Here is a 20669-nt window from a genome sequence, read left to right as displayed (position 1 = left end):
GTCAAAGACATGGTGTTTAGGACAGCACAGAACTTGCTGGCACAGAACTTTATCTCCATTTGCTGGCTGTGAAGAAGTAGGTGGAGGAAGGGGGGGAATATCCCCATCTCCTCAAAGCCCTAACAGCAGCAGCAGCCTTTGCACTTTCTAGGACAAAGGGCTCCCAAAAAGAGTTCCCAACCATCATGTCCTCTCAAGCACATAAATTTCAGAGCAGTTCTCAAGGTAGGAAATGTGTCCTTGTGGTATGCATCCTAAGAGGGTAAATTACCCTAGAGCCACAGGCAGTAAAAGCAGGGATGTAGCCAGCAGGGATGTAGCCAGGGATGTGGAGGTGCAGGCAAGACACAAAGTAGAGCAGCAAGTTCTCTCGGATTCATGCCATTGCTACTGCATTATGGAAAACAAGCACTACAAGAAATACAAGACCAAATGCCATGAGGTTCTGAATTTTGAGTACTCTACACTTCACAGTGCCCATAACTTTGACAATTACAGTCCATCCCCTGTTACGATGTCTGCAGCTCTCTATCACCTTTACCACAATACAGAATGAAAATCAATTGGCAAGAGGATGTGATTACAGGGAAACGATTTTAGGACACCAAAATACTTGTTTCCCAAGAAGAACCGCCAATAATAATACAGCACATTAGGCATCCCATTCAGCCATAAGTTAACTTAAAAAACAACAAAACACGCACCTCTACTCATTATGCAGACAAAGTAAAGAATCTTGCACTCTGCAACTGCAGTGTCATTAGTAAGCATAGAGGAGGAACTGACATCCAGTCACAGTAAGCTTTAGACTTCATTTAGCCTTCTTTAGTACTAACACTGGTATTTTACGGTTTTCATAACTGAACTGCCAAAACAACTTCAGCTTATCCAAAAATATCCATAACATGCTGGTTAAGGAGTTGTCTAATTTGTGCATCTACAGAAGTCTAAAAGAATCACTAGAGTGTGAAATTGCTAAATGAAAAAGAGGCATTGACCACAAACTACACTGAGCAGATGAAGAAAGAGGCATTCAGTGCCTCCTAACCATACTCATGACATGGATCCAATCTCAGCAAGACATTTGTTAAAAATCAAGTGCCTTGTGTTCTTGATATAAAAACAGGACATGCTAAGTCTATGCTTACTTGTCACTTCTGTTAAACAAAACACTCCAAAGCAGATAGGAAGTACATGTCATGTTTTTTTGTCATCATCCATTTCCACACAGGGCAGAAATAGTTTGGTATTAGCAAATACATGTTGTATGCTAAATCACTGTTACATAGTTATCCTTGAGAGGCACAGAAAGCCATCAGGAGCTTTCTAAATGGTCATACTTTGAGGATTACGCCAGTGGAATACTTTCCACATCGCAGTGTCACAGGACATCCCTACCTCTGCCTGATTCACAGTAGCGGGTCACTCTCCACCTCTAAATAACAGAAGCCCAGTTGACTGTTTTCCTGATATTTTGTACATAATTCTACATACAGGAGGAATGCAATAGCTTGATAACGAGTAAGCCCATACTGTATTGTTGTACCACATGGAGGGCAATGGTGAGCCAGAGAAGCTGAAGAGAGGACATCTAAGAAAAAAGTGCTTTTGAGAGCAAGCTGCACTACATGGAAGCAAAGTCTGAAACTGCTCTGAGCTCCACAGCTAGGCAGCAAATGAGGAATAAGGACATTTTCTACAGTTACAGGTTACCACACCTCATCCTTGCATTTCCATGCTAATGCAGATTTAGTTGGAAAGCACATACCATGCTTGGAACTGATGATCTAGCCTCTGGAATGATCCATTTCCCTTTCAGAAAGGAATAAAACTCATACAGCACTAGCTTAAGATTCCTAAGTGCTGACCTAGCATTTCAGAGGAGCCCTAAAATCCATCAGCTGTTTTCTCCTTCACTCAGACCATGGTGGTGCCACACTCTCCTAGCATGTCCCTGATGACTAGGATCACTCCACACTAGGTCAAAGTTGTCAGATTGACTGCTTTCTTTTAAGAGTGGAGGTGAAAAAGACTCAAGGAATACACTTTAAGAAAACATTTCAACAAAGCAGGATCAGCACCAGGTCCCCTGCACTCTGGGAATTTAGGTTAAACAGCAGTGCAATTAAGCAGGTTTGCCTCTTGGGGCACTTCAATGATTAATTACTCCATCAGATTGCTTGAAAGAACAAGGAAAGAGTACATGAGATAATGAAGCTTCTAAATGGCTCTCCTCACCACAGTTTCAGCAGCCCTGTAAAAATAATCTGCTAGTCTCCAGTATTGATTTTCTCTATGCCGAGCAGCTGTGCATAAATTGACTTCTGCAATAAAAGTCATACAGTATGGGTACATCAAGTATCTGACACACTCATGGTCTTCAACGCATTTTTGTCTTACCAGCCAATTAAAGTGTTATTAGTTGGAATAAGAGTTTTCAAATGTCAATATTTCTTTAGTCAGAAGTATTAGGTCCTGTCAGATTCGACATGTGAGACAAGAAGTCCACCTTCAGGGCAGGAGAGAATGTTTTATTCAGTGATACCAAAACAAATGCTCTCGTATCCTGCAGAATCTAGGAGCAACATAATCTTCTTGTCGAAGAAATTTTGTATGTAAGAGATCTGGACAGGTCCTCAGAGTTTGTTGCAAGCCATTTCTTCAAGTGGTGACTGCGCATAGCAGTGTGTTTTACAACAGCAACGACTGCTAGACCTCTCCCTCCCCCAAGACGCTAATTTTCAGCAGCAGGCAGGCCAGTGACTGGCAGTCACTGCATTTTAGCTCTGGTCCACTGGTGTCAAGAAATATCAGCAGGAGTTCTAACAAGGTTTAAAGTAGACAATCCTCTTCCCCAGAGTTCTGAGACACCACTGCAAGTCCTCAGACTGCAAAAGATAGGGATCTTTAAAATGACTTCCAAACAGCTCCAGACCTAGGAAGTGGAACAATCTGCTGTGATCATCCCACCAAGGATGACAGACCCTGGGAGAAGGGAGCTAAAGACTGCACGTGAACCATGTGCGATTCCAGTGCTGCTTCTCACTGTCAAATTCCCAAAAATGTATTTTGGCACACAGTCCTGCCTCCTTCCACTTGCTACATCCAGTGCCCTGAAAACTAGTAACCCAGAGTAAGACCTAACAATTCTAATATCAACTGTAGTCATTGCATATTTTAAGGTGAAATCTTACCTAAACTTAAAAAAAAATGAACAGGAACGTGTTCAGAGACCTACTGAAAAGAGGACAAAGTGGAGAGGTTGTTTAGGTGTTTGATTTTACAGTAGTAGTCCTGGAAGCTTATGTTGCAGGCAGCCTGAGACAAGACAGCCTCCATCCAGATTATAAAGTAAAGGACTGCTTCCTCATATAAACGCATTCTTTGGCTATCAGAATTACTTTGAGATGCTGAAGCAAGTCTGCGTAAGAGTTTGGTCTTGACAAACAAATAGCAGCTGGGTATCTATGAGCAAGTCAATTAAATCTTTACCTAAGCAGACTAGTAAACTAGTACTACAGTGACAGCTGAAGTAAGAGCTGAGATGCTCTTGGCTGCCAGTAAGCTAGCTCCCACCAGCACTCCTCCCCACATTAGTTTCTACACTCAGATGATTCAGTTTTCAATAGTAAGAGAAGGAATTCAACCATAAACCAAATTTAGGGAGTTTCGTTAACTTTCTAAGAAAGAAGGCTAAGCAGATTTGCCTCAGTGCACCTGAAACAGGAACATGGAATTTGACAGTAAGCCTAAAATGGCATGGTTAATACCAGCATAACAAAAACAGAGAGACTGAAGAATTTACTCAAGAACATCTGGACTTTTCTGACAAAAGATGCAGTATGTGCTTCAGGTATGATCTTTTGAAATGTAAAGGAAACCAATTGTAAGAGCTCAAGGCATTGTGTTTAAAGTAGATGTGTTAAAATGTTATGTATCAGTCACCTAAAGTAGAACAAATCATTTGTACCATACTAGAGTTAATTTAGGCATCTACTTCAAAGAAGTTATCATTCAATATAATGCTAAAATAAGTTAGCATCTTGAGCAGCTAACATCATACATTTTCCAATTACTGCTAAATTCCATGAAATATTAGCAAGCACATGTCCCACAGTCTACAGACATCTACTCAAAAGACAGATTTTGTTACAACATAGTAAGTTACCTAAAGCAGAATCACCATCTTGATACTTCTGCCCCTCTACTGTGGTAATCATTTGAGCCCAATGATGCGCAGAGTAAGGACAGACAGTAAAGTGCATTCACAATCTATTTAAACTTCACCCCAGAGTGAAAGTCCAGGCAAGCCCATCCCAAGCACACATTGGTCTTTTGTCTATATCTTTCGATATTTTATGAAGGGGGTGGGAAATAGCCTAGTGCCTAAAAAAGTCTAAAAGGTATATTTAAATCTATGAAATAATGTGGAAAGAAACACCATATAACCAAGTTACTCCATTAAAAGATTTATATCAAATGCAAAGAGCTTATCTGCAAATGAGAAAGCAGACCCTGTGACCTAGGAGATCCTTCCCAAGTCTGTGTTCTGGAAAGTAATCCTATTAAGACAGTCTAAGAGGATTTTCATTAAGCATTGATTTGTGCCATGATTTGCATTTATGAAGTCCAACACACAGGGCTGAAGTGTGTGATCTCCTTGCTGTCAGTACACTCAGAACGGTGAACTCTTCTCAGTCACAACTGGAAGTGTCACCTGTAGACTAGCACCACCGCACAAGCTAGCCATTTACTTACTTACCATTAGGCCACTTTAATGCTGTCTTTTGTACTAGCTTTGCTCCACATGCTGAACAGTATTACACTGATATAAGCTACTAGCATTCTAATAAATAAAGACCTATAGTACATGTTATGATTTTTCTCTAGTTTAGATCCACTAGATCTGTGCTACTGATAAATATCACATGGATTGAAAAGATACAAGACACCTTCCGGGTTTGTGATCTGTGTGTTCCCCAAAAATAAATTTAAGATACCATGTTGAACTGGTTCCTAGAATAAATATCATGCTCCCTAGGGGAAAAAAAAAAAAGTGTAACAGTCCTGCTATTCAAATGTGATCCTCAGAATTAAATACTTATCACTTCAAAGAAGATTTGATTTGTTACAGTGTGTACCTCTGCCCAAATGATTCCTTGTTCCAAGAAGATCTTTAACAGGCTAAATTTATTCTGCCTTTGAAATATAGCCATACTGCTGCAGTATGGACTGCATACAATTAAGATTTTTATCCTCCCCCCTTCTCCAACATTAATAGTTCTAGAAATCTTAACTCCATGTGTCACACAGGGGGACAGCAAAAGAAACTGCCAAGGTTTTACAACAGGCAGCCAAAAGTTGTGGTGACACAGATGGATAGCCATGTCTAACCCACTCAATTTGTGCTGTCAAATAGAAGTTTCTGGAGTTAGATGTAGGAAAGGGAAATTAAAAGGGAAGAGAAAAATGAGAACTTGGCTTTCTCATACTGCAGGCAAGACACTAGGCTGCTGGAAGAATGGATTGATATTGCTGCTGCTTGTCACCTGTGGTGACAAGCAACAAGGTGACCACAGAATCATAGAACAGTTTCAGTTGGAAGAGACCTTCAAGATTGAGTCCAACCTTTGTCCTAGGCTCTACCAACACCACGAAACCATGTCCCTAAGCACAGTATCTACCCGTCTCTTAAACACCTCCAGGGATGGTGACTCCACCACCTTCCTGGGCACGCTGTTCCAGTACCCGACAACCCTTTCAGTAAAGGAATTTTTCCTAATATCCAGCCTGAACCTCCCCTGGTGCAGCTTAAGGCCATTTCCCCTTGTTCTGTCACTTGTTACTAGGGAGAAGAGACCGACCCCCACCTCACTACAGCCTCCTTTCGGGTAGTTGTAGAGAGCCACAGGGTCTCATAATTCAGACTGAATTAGGTTAGAGACAGGCTAACATTTTTTTCCCCCATCAGCATCTCCTGTACTCAGAGAACCGCTTTCACACACATTATGCACAGAAATAAGGACTACAAAATTGTTCAGGGATTTTTTTTGTTAGATCTGGGACCAAGCACAGTGCCTTTTAAGCAGCTGGACATAAGATAATCTAAAGGGAGAACAAGAATGCAAACAGGAGATCAGCCAGCCTTTGCAAGGCGTGAATCAATACAGAATTAGTTTAGTTTCATGACGATCCTAAACTATCGCACTACTTGTAAAATGAAGTCTTACTTCAAGTAGAACATCTTTTTATTTAGATACAACACCTATTTAGAAACTTTCCCTATGCCTTTTAAGAAGGGGCAGATGCGCCATGAAATATTTGTTTTCCTTATTTAAACAGGGGTTTTTTTTGTGGGGGTTTTTTGTGTTTTTTTTTTTTTTCTTCCTCCAGGCATTTGCTTCCATAGCACAGTTTAGATCAGCTAATGCAAAGCTATAATAATCACGGGAGAGATCCCACTCTGTCAGAATACAGGGGTACAAGGGACCAACAGTGCACAAGTCAGTCCAGAGTCTTCAATGAAGCGCAACATAACCAGCTCTCAGCTATCTGTGGATAGATCATCCGTGTTGTAGTTTAATTGTGCTACAAGTACAAACACATACAAGCTAGACTCAAGTCCAAAAGCAACATAGATGAGTTAGTGTGATGAACTTCAGCGGGAGAAAGGGGTAGATTAATGATACACCCCCCTTCAGCTGTATGTTCACTGCACGATTTGCAGCATAGTTTGCAATTATTTCTTTTAATCCACCATCCTTCCATTGTATCCGTGTTCTCTCTTCCACCCACTCCCCACCCTTGTTAGGCTCGATAACCAAGCACTGACTACGTAAAGCAATTTGCCCAAAGGCAAAAGAGCCTCTGTAGCCACAACGGTTGGAAGCTACTGTTTATAAGAAGTACAATTATAAAAATAAGTGATGTAAGCAATCAATTATTTCTTTGCCTTGTTATAAAACAACCACACCTACCACTTCAGCAAAGAGACCAGTTGAATCTTGAATTGAGAGGAAAAGGACAAAAGATTCTATGGACAAAGCTGATGGAAGATGAAGATTTATGTCATGAAGCTTCTAGATCAGAAGTCAAGAATATTGCTGCTACTTAAGATAAAACAATGAACCATGACCACTGCAGAAATGACATCCAGACTATATAAAGCTCAAGTTCTATAAAAATAATTTTCTTGAACTCTTCTGAGATTTAGTGCAAATTTTGCATATAAAAAGCAGGAAAGTAGCAGAATGGTGGTACATTTCCTACTTAGATTAGAGTCTTTGGAACCCAAGATCAGAGTTTAAGCAGCTCATTTAGAGACAAAAGGCTCTGGCCTCACCACCATCAGGTGCTTGGCACCCTCACAAGTACTTAAGCCCACCCCTCTGAAAGCAGCAGCATGCATTTTGCAAGTGTTTTACAGCAACATGCATTTTATAGGCCATTTTGGGTTTCCCATTTTCTACTCTTGGGATTCAAATGCCTTTCTGCAGTTGCTATATGATAAAACTTTACTACACCAATGCTACCTGTGTCCTTTGGAGGTCTCTGATCACAGCAACCCTTCAACTGACACAGGTATGTTGAGCAGCATCTCTGCCCTCAAGAGAAGGCTCCAAAGTTCATGCCATACCACATGGAGATCTAACACCTGTAACAGTTGTCCAAAAGAAATTTTGGAAATATATTTCTAAGCAATCTGACCTCCACGTACTTCACTTCAATGCATCTAGATCTGTAAAACTCGATTTCCTGAAGAAAGAAACCCTTTAATATGCTTCCTATTGACTTGCATGCTTTTAAGAAGTGACACTCTCCAATTCTCAGACCCCTCTCAGTCTCTTTCCACTTTTCATCCATTTAGAAATGAATTCACACACAATTACCATTTGTTAGATCTTAGTCCAAGTTAGAGGAAGTTTATTCAAAGAGTCAGACAGTCAGGAAAAGTTTTTTTCTGTAGTGTTTTATTCAGTGCATTTCCTTACCAAACACCTTTTGAGACATGAATAATGAATTTCAAACATTACCTCACCATGGCCTGAGGAATAAGCAGTACCTGATCATACCACCAGGTCCACATCACTACATGGCAGCCTTAGCAGCATGCTGACCAGGCTGTTTTGGAAAGAACAGGATGTTTGGGGTGTGGGGGGAAGTGTTCGGCCCTGAAGTCCTTGCACGATTTTATTCGGCATTCCTCCAAACCCAGAGCAAAACAGATCACTGGTAATCATGGCAACTGCCTCAGACACACAGGATCTGTAGGGTGTGCAGAGCCACTGACCTGTGAGCAAGTGGGCTGAAGAAGGTGGTCCATACTGCGCAGAAGGTCAGTGCCCCATATAAATACAGTCCCAAATAGTGGGGAGAGAAACAGCTGCGACAGACCATCAAATCACAAGACATGCCCGTTTGGATGCAAATACACAGAGGAGCCGATACCCTTCATAGCCATCTAGTTATTCAGCACATGCAGCACTGCTCTTGGTAGACCACCCAATACCCATCATCTGCAAGTAGATTCAGTATTGAAAAAATATTTTGAAATTATAGTCACAGCAGCTAATTTATTCAAAGCTCAAAGTTAAGCGACTAGAACACCCTTCGCAAACCTGATGGAAGACAGACAGCTCACCTTCCCTGCAACCCTCAGTCCACCTTTTACACCTTGCCACTAGCTTTACCACTGCAGCAAAAACATTTATGCAGCAGGAGAGGAAAAGGAAGGCTAGGAAGTTTTTACTTGTGTGATCTCTCTCCAGCCTAGATAAGGGCCTTCCTTTTGTCTTCTGTCTAGCACCAACCGTTCAAATTGAAGTGTGCACAGACAGACAGACTCTCTGATGCTATATTAGGGACAAGCTGTCACTGTTGGCATATCCCAGCAGCTTCAGGAAGACAGCCAAAGAGGGTGTTCTCCAGCACTGCAGCCACAGAGCACCCAGGGGAAGGGAGCTCAATCCATGCAGGACCAAGTTAAATTGCTCCCTTCCCTCCCATACCCCACCAATATGTTAAAAGAAAAAAAAAAACAAACCACATTGGCGCTGCCAATATGAAATACTTTATTCATTTCAGAGGTTCATGCCACTCTTGTCATTGCAGTACTCACAGCAGGAGGTGGAAAAGAATCTTATATATGACAATTCTTAGTCTGGCACAGCTTTGTATTCTTAAATGAAATGCTTGAGGTGATTTTACGGGCAGATCTTCCAGCTATATTTTATTGTACACTGAATTTTTAAATAGAATTCCAGGGTATTTTGCCCTGGAATGTAAAAGGGGTAAACCTGGACATAATTCCCTGTTACTTCCAGGCCAACATCATAACCTTTGCCAAGCAGATTTCCATACATAAGCAGACATACTCTAATAAAACAGCTGATTATCCAACTAAGCTCAGCAATATCTCATATTAGAAGGTAAGCCTTATATTCAACTTCTAGAATGCAAAAATCTAAGGGCTCATTTGATTGGTACTTGCAAGTCTTTACATTAAGAAATATCCAACAACAAACCAGCACAAGCAAAATCTTTCCTCATTGTTTACTAACACTGTGCAAACTCTGTGTGCCCTCAATGCGCTCGTTCATCAGCATTCTGCCATTTATAGCAAATGCTGTAATTGTGGGTAGACAGTACCCCTGAGCACAGTAATTCACCTGTAAAGCTGAACAGTTTCTGGGGACTCAAAGTTGTGTGTGTATATGTATATAAAGTCATACAAGTTTGGCAAGTGCACACAACATAGATCACACATCTGGAAAACTAGACTGTCATCACTTTCATGCTGAACTACAAGTTGCAAACCATTAGGGAAGAAAGAGTGATGATGTAAGTTTTGTGCAGCATTATTTACCAACTCAAAAACCAATAACAGACTTGGCCAAAAACACGAAGCATCTGTGGAGAAACTATTTTTAGAAACAAGATATCTAGTAAAGGTCAATGCTGAAGTCAGTTCAAGTCCTGCAATTAAGGCACTGCATTTCCAATATACTAATCTGTGACCACAAACCTCTGTTTCAGCATTCATAGAAACCAGTACAAACAGATTATAAAACTTCATTTTTTTTTTAATAAAGCAGCTCCAGGAGCAAACAGCCAGACTGACACTCACCTGAAGCATGAGACCCGAGTACATTAGCCTGACAGGTGCCAAACAAACCCTGCCTAAGAATCTCTAGTTCTACTAAAGTTTTCCACCTTGGTAACTCTTTACCATTCAGGCTGGGTTTTACCCCTAAAGTCTGCATCAAGCAGAAGTAACCTTTCTAAAGCTGATCTTTTTATCACAGATCTGTGGTCAACATTAAAAATAGTTTCAAAGAACTCAGCCTAAACCACTCCCTCCCAACTCCATCATCCTGCTTGGCATCTAATGTTTAAAACTAACACCATACCACTGAAGACAAGATCCACTAGAAAAAGAACACGAAGAAACCTGTCTCCTTATTTCTCAACCTCCTCTCCTAAACTTTGTGACCCAGCCAAAACAGGCTTATAACAGACTTAACTTGCAAGTACTTGAGAGACTATGAATACATGCTTAGCTTTGAATAAAGGGAGTCTTTCTTCAAGTATCCACTTACTGATTAATCTCAGCATAATTTAACAGAAAACATTTAAAGGGAAAACAGTGAGCAAGCACTACATTTATACAGCCCCACAAAGAGACACCCAGGTCCTCCTGCAGACTTCCAGTGCACTACACTGCATGCAACTTATTTCTACTTATTTCTGCTCCTCCCAGAAACGGAGTGTATTGCTCCTTAGAAACAGAGCTCCAAATCAGAACAGCGATGAAACACTGACACTGGTTAGCTCTTCCAGGATTAGCAATTCAATGGCTATTTCTGACATTCTGGAAGATTTCAGACTGGTTTAGAATTTAAGTGTCATCGCATCAGGAAGTTATGGTAGATCTTCCACAGAAGTTAAAGTGAGTAGTTCTCACCCCCACCCTCCAACCTGCCTTCACACAGGGTTATTAACTGCCTGCATAGGCGATTAAGTTTCAGCCTGAGAGCTACATCTGTAAGTCTAAAAGTAATTCAAGCAAAGCATCTTGTATTAAATTGCTATTGTCTTTAATCACTACACTCATCATGCATCTTCAACTTTATTTTAATAGCATACTAATTGCTTGACCTTTTCACTACTGTTATCCGTGCTGACACTGGATAGAGTTCAAGCATAAGAAGGGCAGACGACGAACATTTTGCCCTCAATCTTCAAAGCTAAAAATATTTTCATCTGTTGTGTCAAAACATTCTTTCCCCTAAGTCACCTTAGAAACCAAATCATCAAAAAACGTTCTTTTTATGCAGCTATGTATGGTCCCCATCTTAATTGAGAGTCCTCCCATTTCAGTTTCATGTGGCAACCACAATAAGGAAAAGAATGAAAGATTTTTTTTTTTCCTCCAGCAAGCCAGTTAATTGAATACTGTGTAGAGCAGCAATAATGCCTCTGGACCTTCATTTGGTCTCATGAATTACATCCTCTTACATGCAGAGCAACTACACCTGTATGTCAAAAGCACACAGCCCAAACAGGCCTGGTGTTTTTTAATAAGGAGAGTCAAACCAGAGGCAACAGATCCAGCAGGCCAGCTACTGACTACATTATCAGCTCATGCAGACACAAAATCATCAGTTCATGCAAACACTTGTAAGTACTTGTGACCTCAGAGAAATCCTTGCAACCTACAGGCTGTGGCCTAACAAATCAAGAGGCTGAAGAGGAAAGTCACACCAACAGGCAGAGTAACAACTGCTTATTTTTAACCAGTCTCCATTTGTATCTTTCCTTCCCTTAGTTCAAAGGATGTGAATAGTTAAGGAGGTTTAACTTGTCACATGCACATTTTTTATGAGGGCAAGTCCTTCTGACAAGTTTGCTGATGATAAACTGATTTTGAGATGAAAGAAATTTTCCTTAAACATTCGTATTATGTACATGCTAGATATTCAGGCCTGGTAATTTAGGCCCCCACATCCACTAGAGATATCCTCAGTAACTGTCAAGCTCTTGCCTTCCCAGGTCTGGAATGCCCAGGAGCCCTGAGGCGAGATGTTGGCTCCAGAGCCGCTAGCTGCAAAATTCACACTGGGCTTCAACAAATCTCATTTCAGAAGCCTATAATAAAAGTGAATTAGATTACTGATGGGAAACGTATGTGCAAACCTCAGTTCAAACTTAACATTTTGATCCTTTATAACACAAATACTCAAGGCAGCAAGGAGATAGGATCTTCTGAGGACTAGAAGGTCTACATTTCTAATGAAGCTTTGACAAAATATTTCCTTTGCTTACAAAATTGTTATCTCTGTATGCAAGACAACTATTCTTCTGAATAGTCTTGAAAAATCCTCCTATTCATCCAGAAGAAAATTCAGTCTGGCAACACTCTTTTTGCCTAGACTAACAGAGAAAAAGCAGATTTGATACCTACAAATTAGCCCCAACCCCCCCGTGTTTTCGATTCTCATCCTAATGCTTCTCTAACCACCCATTGACATTTCCTAGCCGGACCTCCTCCGCTCCTGGAGGTCGGGGCAATAAAAAAACACGGTCTAGCGGGGACCGTGCCCGCACCAGAGTCCTTCCTCCACAACAGCCGCCTCCGCACAGCCCCCGCGCAGCTCCTTCCTCCTCCTCCTCCACCCCACCCCACCCCCCCGCCGCACACTGCTCTACCCTCCGCCGCACGGCCGGCTCGCGTCTAACGGGGACCGAGACCCCCCCCCGCCCGGGGAGGACACCCCCGCGCCCCAGCCCGGCCCGTCCTGCCCTGGGGGCCGCAGGGACTCCCGGCCACGCACAGCCGTGGGGCGCACAGCCGCGGGAGCCCGGCGCCGCCCGGCACCCCCGGACCGGCCGCAACCGCCGGGGCCCCCCGGGAGGAGAGGGACCGCTCCCTGGGCGGCCCTGTGGTACCCGCCGCTCGTCCCCAAAGGGCGTCACCTCGGAGGGGAGATGGGGGACACCGCGGAGGCGCGGGGAGGCGACAGGGAGGGGGCGGCGGGCCGGGAATGTCATTTGGAGGTGGCAGTGACAGCTCTCCCCCGCCCGCAGCCGAAACGCGACTCGGGGCGCGGGGAAGATGCCGGGGGTGGCGGAGGCAGCGACGGGCGATGAGGGGGACGGGACTGCGGCGGCCGCGCCGGGAACCCCGCCACCCCAGCCCCGGCCCCGCACCTCGCAGCCGTAGAGCTGCCCCAGCTGCTCCACGATCCACTCCTCCAGCACCAGCCGCTTCCGCAGCTCCTTCCGATCGTATTTCACCGTCACTTTCCCCTGCTGGTGCCGCCGCTGCTGCTGGACCTGCACCACCGCCGCCGCCGCCGACACCGAGTCCTCCCGGGAGGCGCCGCCGGAGGAGCCGCCGCTCCCGCCGCCGCCGCGGGGGCTCTGGAAGAAAACGCGGTTCCCGCTGCCGCCGCCCGCTGCCGCCGCCTCGCTGCCTCCGGTCGCCACCGACATGCTCCGCTCCGCCGCGGCTCCCGCCGAGCCGAAAGGCGCACGCCCGCCGCTACCGCCGGGCCGCAGCAGCCGCCGGTTACGCGTGTGCCTCGCTCCCCCGCACCTGCCGTTTAAAGCCTCTCATGGCACAGCGGCGCAGCCGGCCCCGCCGCCGGGAGGGCTGGGCCCAAACCGGCGCGGGGCGGGGACAGCCGAAGGGCGGCCCCGCACGGCGCGGCACTGCGCGGCCCGCCCGCCGCCGCCCCGGCCCGCCCCGCCCCGCCCCTCCGCCTCCCGGCCCCGCAGCGGCGCGAAGCGGAGCGTGGAGCAGCCCGAGGGGGCCGCGGGACCGGCGGCGGAGCCTCGGGGCCGCCCCGGAGCTGGCGCGGCCTCTGCCCGCGGCAGGGCGCTCCCCAGAGGCCCCCCGGGGACTTGGGCTGCTGGGCGCTGTGTCGCTTTGTGGGGTTTTTAAGGAAAGGCGGTGTTGCCCTTGCCCTGTCACGCACACGACGTTTATAAATACTGTGTATCTGCAGCATTAAAACGCTGAATGCGATCGTTGTCTTCTCGTCGGCGGTGGGGGAGGAGAGGGGATGAGTGATTTCAGGGCCGTGAACCCCAATTGGAAGGAAGTATTTCGAGCTATCAGCAGTCAGTGTAACAATTAGCCATCTGGAGATGGCCGTCTTTCTAAGAGGCACCCGTTAGCATTGGTGTTTTCAGCAGTTTGGTGTCTCAGGAGGCATGGAGCGCAATCGCCGGTGGTCCGTCACATGCACCAAAATGTGCCTACGCCTGCAAGCAGCCAACGTAATGCAGGGCCTGGTTAGGCGCCTGGACCGTCCCCGTTAGCAAAGAGTTTTGCTTGTGACAAGGGGCTGGAGCCAACCTCCTCCTGCACGTGCAGACCTGGGGCTGGAAGTGCCTGGTGTCCCAAAGCTCTGGTACGGCTGTGGGGACTGTGCCTTGCACACTACTGACCTTGGGGAGGTTGTCTGAAATCAGCAAGGGGCAGAGAGGAAGGGGGCGCAGATTGTTGGCCGTAGTTACCTGGGCATATCTGCTTCAGTCAAACCCATGCTGCTGTTTGGCATGCTCCTGTGGTAGCAGTGGCATTTCAGCCTCTTCTGCTCTCTGCATTTGACACACCACTGAACAAGAGGCTGGCATGAGGCCTTTGAGCCTCATCAAGCTGTTTAGGTAAAATTCAGCTTGTGCCACTAAAGAGATCATAATCTAATATGATAAAGAGATAAAATCTTATTATTGGTCTTAAATGCTATGATAGCTTTTAGATTTTCGTCTAAAAAAGCACCAGTTCTTCAAGGCAAAGCATGTAAAGTTAAGCTCCTTATCTCTGTGTAGGGCCCACATGATTTTCAGAGATACCGAGCAACTGCAACTAGGCATCAGCGCAGATCACACTTGAAGCTTGGGCTGCAGGCAGAGCTTGAGAGAAAGTCACATCCCACAAGTCTGAGTTTACGCAAGGAGCCCGTCCTATCCACTGGGCAGCCTTCTCTGCCATTACCCAGGCAAATCTCGACTTCCAGCTGCAGCTGGGTAGCGCTGCCTGCCTGGCTTCTGTAAATCTGGGCTTGAGTAAATACAGTAGGAAAATACCATCATCAACAACTTGTTCTTAGAGAAACCAAAAAGATGCAGAGGCATTTTTGGAAGAGGGGAGTGGCTGTCTTTGAAGCTTTTGTGTTTGGAGAGGCCTATAATTTGGGTCTTCAGCTCTGCATATCGTGTTGGAAATCTGGTGCTGACGTTCTCAACCACAAAACTTGAAACTTCCCTGTTTAGAGCATTTTCATCTTTTTGTTTTCCATTGCTGACAAAAATATGGATTGATGCAGAAGAAGGTAAATATCGCACAAGAGGCTTTTTAAAGCCCTACTAAGCATCATACTTGCTGTTCCTACTTGCTGTTCCAAGGGATATAAAGTAGCAAAATGCAAATTTTCACCATAATAGAGTATTTTCTGGAGCCAAAAGAATGCTGAGGTGTTCAACACTGGACCTAAGATGGCTGGAAAATACTGAGATTTCTGTTCCCTGCTGTAGCAAATATCAGGTATACAGATGGCTAAAACATTCTTATTGACTCTGAGTGTGAGAATCCAGAAAGTCTCAGGCAAATGACTTTTTCAATACAATTATTAATAGGGTATTATAATCACTGCAGTCATTTAAAAGCTGGCACCTGCTATTAAAATAGCACTTCCACAACACTCTTAAAGTAGAAAATGAGGTACAGGGGATTAAAAAGCATGTCCTCAGAGGTTATCATTTCAAAGTTACAATTCTAACATAATGCATAGTGGTTGGTAAACATGGGTGGATGAGAAACTGGTAGAACTGCCAGCATTGTCATAAAGCAGTTTTATGTGCCATCAGATTTTCATTCAGTTTTTAAAGCAAGTGCATTCCTCAGGAAGCCAGGGCAAAAAGTGCTGCCAAGAATCTTTTCCTGCGACGGTTTTGCTTCATTTGAAAGAAAGATCTAGTTGTTTAAAAGTCAAAGTTGAGCAAAAACGTTTAGATCCTGGGAATGAGCAATGCAGCCCTGTGTGGGCACGATCTCTGCTTTATGCCTGAGTGGCTGGAGGCGTATGAGAGCATTTCTTGGAGTGAGAAGTTTCCTCGCAAATACTGCTCCTTACCGCAATGGAACCATTAATAGTCACAGCCATAACAAAGACAAGAGTTAATATGGCAGCGGGAGGAACAACCCTGCCCAACCTTTCAGCCCCAGTTTCAGACCTACCTTAAGGAATGAATTCAGGGCATAAGAGATTAAGCTTCAATAGGGGAGGCTCTTCCAGCAGCTAAATCAAAATCACAGTGCTGCATTTCTTCTAAAGCTAATGGTTGATCAATAAAACCAAACAGGAGGTAAAATACACCACCACTGAAATACTGTGCTTTCTTAGTGTGGTCACGTCCAGGTCTCTCTCCCAAGAACATTGTATCGGGTGACAAGGTAAGTAAAGAACAGACATGAGTTAGGTAACACCAAAAGCAGAGGAACGCTTGCATCACTTGCACTTCCCCGTGTTTCTTTCCCAAGCAGTGGATGTGGGAATCTCTTCTGAATGTAAGCAACATGAAGCTGTATCCTCTTCCCATGCACATATTGTATGGTCCTAATCTGTTTGGCAGTCAAAGAAAATATTAAAGAGCACCCAGACTAATTTTTCAGGAGGCTTACGCAGTGACCCTTGAGGGTTCAAGGCCCTGAACATTAATTGCCTGTGGGTCCCCATTTTCCTATGCTGTCAAATACTACACTAGCCAAAACCAAGGCTCCTTTTTGTGCTGTCATCCAGAAGTTTTCCTTCCCTAGATGCTGCTCGAAGGAAGGACCCCTACATCTTGCCTCCTCTTAATGGCTTTCCGTGGTTTCATAGCAGCTTCTCTTAGATGTTTCCATGTTCTTTCCTGAACAAATTTGGAAATAAAAAGTTGATGGACATTGAAATAAACCAGTATGTGTAATGAAATTTCATTCAGTTTAGTATCTGTTATTTTTCTCAGGCATTTGCTCTTTAAGGGATTCCCATGTATGTAATTTTGTTAGTTTCTGCTTCACATGACAATGTGCTCGGGAAGAAATTAGAGCCAAGTGGAAGAGTCATAGCTGGAGATTTTCAGCAACCCAGAATTGTTTAAAACTGCAAAGTACACACACTTGGTGATTTTATTTCCTTACCGAAATGCACGTTAGCCTTTACATGTTCTCAGAATCTCTTGTATTCCTTGGCTTGCTAACAAAATACTTGAGTTAGGAGTTGCCAGGGAATCTCCTGCATGTGTAATGATAGACTCCATTATTTCTGCAATGCTAGACAGTCTTTGTCTACCGGCTACCCCACCATTTAAGAGCTCTATGTGGCATTTTGTTGGTGAGCTGTGAGATTTCGCTCCAGGCACGCTAGAGAAATTCACTGTCGCAGGGCTTCTCTTTTGCACGATTATTGCAAACTTCCATCAACCAGATAGTCTGTCTTGTGCCTGGTAGCTGCATCTGAGGAGCCTGAAGACACTGTCCTGAGTTATTTAATGTTATTTTTGTGTGAGAAAAGTGTTTCATCAATAAGGAGCCTTGACACCCCTCTCAGCTCAGAGGGGGTTTCACTCCTGCGGTGTGGGCACCAGGGTCAGTCACAGTTGAGTGTTGCCTTGTCTGGATCAGTGTTGCCATCCTCCCCATCAATAAGCAAATGCAGTTCAGGAGGATACTGCCATAGTTCGTAAACCACTGCAGAACTAAGCTTTGCCCATTTCATCACAGCGGTAGCCTGTGTGTGTCAGACAGTCTGTAACTGCCATTTTTGTGTCTCCTATTTGAATTTAGCTTGGGGCTATAAGCTGTTAATGGGTTCTGTGTCTCTAAGTGATTTTCTACTTTGCATGTCCTAATTAATGCCCCTCCCTCTGACTAGTAACTTCCTTGTCTCCCCAAACGTATTATGATTTTGTTTTAATTTTCTATCGCTTTTAATCTGCTTGTGATATTGATGTTCCATACTCCAAAGACTCTGTGTTTGTGTCAATCTATCATTCTCAGCACTGACAACTTTATGTTCTTGCAGCCATCCTTTTGATGCTCCAAACCCCTACTTTTTTAGTTTGTTTTGCCATTACTAAAAAGCTCCTCAGAGTCTGTCTCTCACAAATGTTTGTTACCAAGGGCTGCTTTTTACTCTTTGTCCTTTCTTGTAAAGGAGAGACTGATGGCTCATTGCACAACCCCCAGCTGTAATACCTGTGGTCAAAGCAGTAATTCTAATACTAGTCATATAAAATAATGATGCAAAGCAAATATTTGTTACATTGGTGTGTTTTTTCTGGTCCCTCTTGCTTATGATAGAGACTCTCTGATAATGAAACGTTGGAAGACTTGCATTTCAAGAGGGTACTCACGAGTTACACAAGCCAAGCTACATTGGGGTACAAGGTAAACACTACATCAGAGAGAGAAAAAATAGAAGGAAAAAGAAATTTGTACACGTACACCCATTATTTCCTACAAAGTAAGTGTGCACAATGACAACCTCTTCCTATCTCAGAGCAGAGATCCAAGCATGGGATGTGGCTGTAGCCTCATTTCTCCCCTATACCAGTAGTGGCTGGAGACTGGGATGACCTGAAGTCTGTCAGCGGTGGCCATTCCTCTGTAGTGGAATTCCTCCAAAGTCTCACCTTACACACATAGTGTAGGACCACACGATACATCTATGTAGCTGCTCCCAGAAAAGAAGGCTAATTAGGACCCCTGTATGCTAAGTGTCCACAGGAGCCTCCTCTCCTTCCCCCAGTCCTGCCACGGCTGCCCAGCTGGTGTCCTCAGGGAGAAACCTGCCCTTTGGGCTCCTCATGAGTGCACATCTTGGTAGTTTGCATGGGACCCAGGTGCCATTTGGCTCTGGCTCTCCCAGCTGCTCTTGCAGTGCCGGCGGTGAGAGAGGCTGCTAGGTCCTTTAGAGGAAGAGGTGTCTCTGGAAGGGCTCTGGTTTGCCAAGGTAGGCAGTCTGGGTGGCCACTGTTGGGTCTCAGAAAGCCACCAGAAATTCAGAGCACTCCCAAGTATCAAGTACAATATCTCTGAGCATCTCTGGTGTATGCTGTTCAGTCATGTTAGGATACACAGGCTGTGCTGTCATGGTACTTTGTGTTGAGGATATGTAGCAACTAAAGAAGAAGTAGGTAACCTCTGTTTACTTGCACTTGCCCTCAATAACATCAACAATTCCAGGTACAAATAACCTATGATTGTTCACCTGAGCACTACCACCCAAGCTGTCACTTTTATTTAGAAATATGCGGACAGCCTTCCTTTTTTCTGGAAGGGATTAGTGGGGAGGTAGGGAATCAATAAAGGAAAAGATCTGAAAAAAACTAGCAGCAAAACAAACCATGAAGCAGGGCTGGACAATTAACATCCCACAGCCTCTAGTAATATTGATTGTTGTTTTGCCCTTGAATCCCACTCTGCTTACAGAGAAGTATTAACTCTTTGGTAAAATACAAAAGGAGAAAATGAGTGGCACAGATAAAGGATTTGCATTAGTCCATAAAAGCAGACAAACAAAAATATTAAAAGAAAGCATGGGTTAGAGACTCACATTATCTCGATTAATAATATTCTGCATCAGTCGTCTCCCAGACTGGTACCTGTCACCTCTGCTACACGCTCCATTTCACTTGCACTCAGGAAATAATGAAGAATGATAATAAGTTATTCTACATAGCTAGGCCAGCCTGTAGAGGAGGGACGTAATGTGTTTCACCCATTTTACTTGGCAATTAGTGATGAATGATGGCACTCAGGTGCTTGAATCTGGGGGAAAAAACCACTGAAAAACCTGAAAGCTAGACAAAAAACAATCAGCAATTTGGGTGCCAATAGTCCTGCTTTGCCTCATGTCCCCTCATCCCTGTGCCTCAAAGGATTCTGCAGAAGAATGTATACAGAGTGAGCCCAAGGCTGTCTAAAAATCGGCTTGGATGTATAGCTAAAACCTGGTCGTTGTACAAGAAAGTATGCTAAACTTCCCGAGTCCTTGGTTACCTCCTTTGGGAAAGCAGGAACAGTACTGGGCTGTTTACCATGAAAAGAGTCTGTGGTCTCTCTGGCTATAACAGGAGATGTCAAAAGCACAGAATTGTTAAAAGCATTAAGTAACTGATGCCATCCCAGTGCATGTTCTCTCAAGCTAAAAGCTGTTTTGATGGAGGGAGCATAAACAACCAAGAGGGCTAGCTGGTGAAAGCTATCAGCTATGATTTGAATAGAGCACAAAACGAGGAGCAAAAGTAGAACAAGCTCTACTGCTCAGGTGCCTTTCTGGAAGATTTTTACGAGAGTGCTGAACACACTTTTCAAATCTTAAGGTTATTCCAAGTTGCCACGCAATATCTAGTAAATGAAAAACATGGAGGATGCAGGCATTGAAGAAAGGAGATCAGCAAAATGTAGAGCAGCAACAAAACTCGTTCATCAGTTTTATGTGTATAACACAGGAAGCAATTCGATAAAAGAAATGCAAACTCTCCATATTCATCTGGAGTAGCCAGCTGCACAAATACATGATTGGAAAACATGAATTTGACAGCAGTTCTACCAACAAGGACCAAGGGGATCTGAATCACAGACTGAACATGAGTCAGAAACATGCTGTGGTGAA

General features: G+C 44.2%; 1 protein-coding gene across 1 annotated transcript in view; it reads right to left on the bottom strand.

Moving 5' to 3' along the window:
* Positions 1-13494, bottom strand: part of PPP1R14C (protein phosphatase 1 regulatory inhibitor subunit 14C) — a 49637-nt gene extending 36143 nt beyond the window's left edge. The window contains exon 1 of the mRNA XM_086461096.1: positions 13210-13494. Within this exon, the coding sequence (XP_086317222.1) occupies positions 13210-13494 (285 nt within the window). The remainder of the gene's footprint in view (positions 1-13209) is intronic.
* Positions 13495-20669: the final 7175 nt, after the last annotated feature.

The sequence above is a fragment of the Leptosomus discolor genome, chromosome 2, assembly GCF_034619465.1.
Source record: "Leptosomus discolor isolate bLepDis1 chromosome 2, bLepDis1.hap2, whole genome shotgun sequence".
In the NCBI taxonomy this organism is placed as follows: Eukaryota; Metazoa; Chordata; class Aves; order Leptosomiformes; family Leptosomidae; genus Leptosomus; species Leptosomus discolor.
Note: the sequence above shows the minus strand (reverse complement) of the source record. Positions and strands in the feature narration are given on the sequence as shown.